We start from the raw sequence: 5,056 nt of genomic DNA on the forward strand, positions 1-5,056 counted from the left end.
AAAAGTTAAGGACAATAGGTTCTGAACTTAGGCTAAGGAGCCCAAAATTTAAGGACAATAAGTCCTGAACTTAGACTAACAAGCTCAAAAGTTAAGGACACTTGGTCCTGAACTTACAGTTACAAGTTCAAAAGTTAAGGACATGTAGTCCTGAAGTCCTGAACTTAGAGTTACAAGTTCAAAAGTTAAGGACATGTAGATCTGAAGTCCTGAAGTTAAGTTCAAAAGTTAAGGACATGAGCAGAAGGGTATTTTCGTCCGGATAGTTAAAGTTTATTAAAGCAGTGGCTAAAGACTAAAAATATTTTAAACAATAACTTAAAAGTAAATACATGTATTATTAGTAGCTAACCGTGCACTTCCCTTAGTTGTACCTTCTTCTCCTTAGCATAAGCCCATTGCACGTAAAGTCCAAAAGAGAGTGGACCTACAACAAAATGGCCTTTCTTCTAATCGAAAATCTTCCAAAATTTTGGCCCAAACAATGCAACATCATTACCTAGACCTAGAGACCTAGAGAGGTTAATAAATTTCTTGCTTCCACCATCCGCAAAGTCACTGATACCACTTCGTTTTCAATAAAAAAATCCTCAAAAAGAGCACAAAGTGTAAAAGCAAAAGCCAAAACTGACGTAGCCACGTAATCGATCTTATCCATTTCATAACTATTTTCGTTCTTTACATACTTCAATTCAACACCCCCACCTAATTCAACAAAGCATTTCTATTCTGTTTCTCCTTTCCAAATCATAGCATTCAACAATGGCAACCCCATTTTCTGCTCCAATCCTATCATCTACTTCACCTGCTTTATCTTCTAATCGGGTCAACCCCGACTTGGCCCACCAAAAACCAACACCCGGGTCGTCTTCTTCCGCCAGCTGGTGGACCCCACTCTTCGGTTGGTCCTCTGAACCTGATTACATCGGTAATACCGGTTCTAATATTAGCAGCAACGCGATCAAAACCGGGCCGTCCAAGGAGGTTTCTGCCCAAAAAGCGGATCCGGAAACGGGCCGGTGCAGATCCAAGTTCCGGCCTGGATGTTTTACGGAGGATAAAGCGAAAGAGCTGAGGAGAATGACGACGCAGAGCTCTAATTTCCATGACGTTATGTACCATTCTGCTATTGCATCTCGTCTTGCGTCCGATGTTTCCGGTCGGTGACAAGTTCGCCGGAGATGGAGGTTTACCGGCGAATTAGGTGGTCGGATTAGCTGATCCTTGATCTACTGCCAGATCAATCTGTCGACTTGAAAATTATCTCTTTTTTATTTTCTCTTTTTTTATGAAATAAAGATTTGACGATAATTTCAAGGACTCTGTGTATTGTTTGTTTTTGTGCTACTGCTGCCAAAATGTATGATTTTATTAACATCTTATTATGGTCATGGAACGTAGATTGTGATTGCCAGAGAAATTCCGTATAGATCTGTGCAGGCATTCTTTTAGCCAGCGTTTGGCCATATTTACTTTGAAAAATCTGATTTGGGTGAAGTTTGATTTGAAGATTGAAAATATGTTTGGACATCCGTTTTCAAAATATATTTTCCAACTTTATTTTGGAAAAACATGTATATTATTTTTAAGTTTTGGGATTTTTACCCAAAATCAGCTCAATTTGGGATTTGAGATTTGGAATTTGGTCAAAATATGAGCAAAATTTATGACCAAACATAAGTTTTGAAAATAAATCCCAAATTTATTTTGGCAAAACTCATGGCCAAACGGGGCCTTAAATTCTTTGATATTTAGAACTACTATTATTATTTATAATTTTTGAACAATCAAACGACTTCTATATTCGAAATGAAAATGTAAAATAAATGTTTAATTGGTAAAATTATTGTTGGTAATACAATTTTATATTACATCAAAATGGCAGTTTATAAAATTGTCATTTAAAATACTCAAAGTAATTGCATAATCTCCAATATAAGTTTTTGCTCAATTTTTAACAAATAAGATCACTCATCCCAAACCTTAAACGAGGACAAATTTATCTCATTTTACTTAGTTCAAGGGTAAATTTGCCCTTTTTATTAACTCTAGAGCTGGGGCGGAGTATATATATATATATATATATATATATATATATATATAAATTATTAATTTAAAATTCGATAATTTAAAAGAGTTCAAATATTAAACCTAAAACTTTAAATTCTGATTCCACCTTTGCCCTAGAGCAACCGTTAGTGAGAAGGAAATTTTTGAGCTACCTAGCAAATAGCGATAGCATTTTTGAGTTCGTTGACTAACGGGGACGCAAGGGGATTATGCCCAAAACGAGACGGATGACAAAATTATTGTATTTAAAATAGTGCAGGAATATAGTTTTTATCTGTTTACTCTCTGAGAAATAAATTTGTTATTGTAATGCTCGAGCAAAACTCAAACTTCAATCATTGAAACTGTTTTTCGACCTAAAATATAGATGCCATTTTCGAAAGAGAAATTAACCCAATAATCAGAGTAAACTGAAGAGTGAGATTTAAAATATTTTCAAATGAATCAAAGAACTAAAGTTTCATTTAAAGGATATAATTCATTCATTTTAAATATGAAATGTAGGAGTAGTTGGCTTATAGGACAAACTGTATTTTTGTTTGGACTTGTCAACTTGAGGATTTGGTCGGCTTATAGCCTGTTTGGCCAAGTTTCTTTTTGGCCAAAAGTGCTTTATTTTGGTCAAAACCATTTTTGGCCAAAAATTGAGGTGTTTGGCCAAACTTTTGGAAGGAAAAAAAAGTGCTTTTGAGGAGAAGCAGAAGCAGTTTTGGAGAAGCAGAAAAAAGTAGCTTCTCTCCAAAAGCACTTTTTTGAGAAGCACTTTTGAGAAAAATACACTTAGAAGCAGTTTTTTAAAGCTTGGCCAAACACTAATTGCTGCTCAAAAGTGCTTTTCAAACTAATTAGCCAAACACAAACTGCTTCTCACCAAAAGTACTTTTGAGAAAAGCACTTTTGAAAAAAAGCACTTCTCAAAATAAGCTGATTTTTGCAGCTTGGCCAAATGGGCTATTAGACTTGTCATGGGCTTTAGCATGATGACAATTGATAGATAGCGACTATTTGAGTCATACTTACGTAAAAATTGCACGGCCGTCCTATTTGGTCACCCCCATTTAACTTATACCCATTTTTTTAAAATTTTTAACTTGTACCCTTTTTTTAAGCAACTTCAGCCCCCTTTCTCCTCCTCCGTTTTCTTCTTCTTCTTCTTTCTTCTGCTGCTATGAAACTTCAGTTCATGGGATGATTGCCATAACTATGTTTATCAGATTATTAAAAAATAAATTATAAATAATTACGTAAGTTAGTAGACAATAATTTGTGAATATTTTCACGTACGGAAAGTTTAAGGTCACACTTAGTGATTCTTTTCATGATAATTATGTTCTTTTCACGTTTATTTGTTTCCAAAATTTTATGATTTAGATACTGTTGGCAATCTGATTATTTTATAGTAGTCTGATTATAACAAAACTAATGAATCCAGGACAAAAAAAATTCAGCTTATTTAGTGCTGAAGTTTTTACAAAGGCGAAATACATAAACCGCCCCTTCCAGTTGTCCCCAACGATCATCCAGACACCTCAATTGACCCTTTTATTATTTAAACACTTCAAGTGGCTATTAACTGTATCAAGTAGACACCCGAGTACAGCAGACCAGTTGCGTGAGTTACACTTGCCAATGACGTGTCAAATGAACCAATTAAACAATGACACGTGTAATTTGTGATTAAAAAAATTGATATTTATTATTAGAAAAGAAATACATTAAAGAAAAGAAGAAAAAAAACCCTTTTTTAAATTTTAATCACACCAGCACCTTTCCCCATGCCAAACCTATTCTTCTTCTTCTTCCTCCTTCCGCCCCATCTCCTCTCACCTCCTATCTCTCTCTCATCCCTGATTTAATAGAGCCAATGCCATTGTAGGACACAAATTATTCCAATAATTAACGATTTATATATGTAATAGAGCAACAGCCACAAAGAAAAGAAAATGGGTTGACAAATCCAACTTAGATTTCTGTTTTGCCTCACTTCTTCTCTTTTCTCCTCCGTTTTTTGGGATAACCAGCAACTTAAAAATTCAAAGGCTAAAAGAGTGGCACCAAATCAAATTAGTCTTGAAGCTTATCATCCATGGATGAACCTTGATGGTCCATGGCTGAAATCGACGGTTGAAATTGGCGGCTGGACCATTAAAGATTATCCATGGCTGAACTCGATGCGATCTTCTATTTTTTTTTATAGTTTTTTTGCGGCCAGGTTTAAATATAGATGGTGAATTTATGGTGAAAAGTGGTGGTTTAAGGTGGTGCAGATAATGAAGTTGGGGTGAGGAAGGTTTATATGAAATTTGGGTGAAAAACACTGGTTTGACTGTTCAAAGGTGTGGACAAAAATGATAATGTGGTGTGAGACCCATGTAGAAAATTTTACTTAATTCTAAAATAAGAGAAAACAAGTCTGATAAAAACCTCACGCGCTAAACGGTAGCTAAAATGCACTTAACTTGCCATGTCATTATGAGGTGTTTACTTGATACAGTTAATAGCTACTTGAAGTGTTTAAATGATAAAAGGGCCAATTGAGGTGTCTGGATGATCGTTGAGGACAACTTGAAGGGGCGGTTTATATATTTCGCCTTTTACAAATGAACTAAATAACTTCAGCATCTTCTGGTGAAGTTTTTGAACAAGCTTTATGACAAAACTAATGAATCCAGGACAAAAAACCTTCAACTTATTTAGAGCTGAAGTTTTTACAAATGAAATAAATAACTTCAGCATCTTCTACTGAAGTTTTTGAAAAAGCTTATCCAGGACAAAAAAAACTTCAGCTTATTTAGTGCTGAAGTTTTTACAAATGAACTAAATAACTTCAGCATCTTCTGCTGAAGTTTTTGAAAAAGCTTATCCAGGACAAAAAAACTTCAGCTTATTTAGTGCTGAAGTTTTTATAAATGAGCTAAATAACTTCAGCATCTTCTGCTGAAGTTTTTAAAAAAGCTTAAAGACAAAACTAATGAATCCAGAACAA

General features: G+C 34.7%; 1 protein-coding gene across 1 annotated transcript; it reads left to right on the forward strand.

The window, feature by feature from the left end:
- The first annotated feature begins 550 nt into the window (after positions 1–550).
- On the forward strand, positions 551–1,414 carry LOC109206546. The gene has a single exon (XM_019369375.1). The coding sequence runs from the start codon at positions 763–765 to the stop codon at positions 1,165–1,167; it is 405 nt and encodes a 134-aa protein (XP_019224920.1). The 5' UTR covers positions 551–762; the 3' UTR covers positions 1,168–1,414.
- The last annotated feature ends 3,642 nt before the right edge of the window (positions 1,415–5,056 follow it).

The sequence above is a fragment of the Nicotiana attenuata genome, unplaced genomic scaffold (genome assembly GCF_001879085.1).
Source record: "Nicotiana attenuata strain UT unplaced genomic scaffold, NIATTr2, whole genome shotgun sequence".
Taxonomy (NCBI): Eukaryota; Viridiplantae; Streptophyta; class Magnoliopsida; order Solanales; family Solanaceae; genus Nicotiana; species Nicotiana attenuata.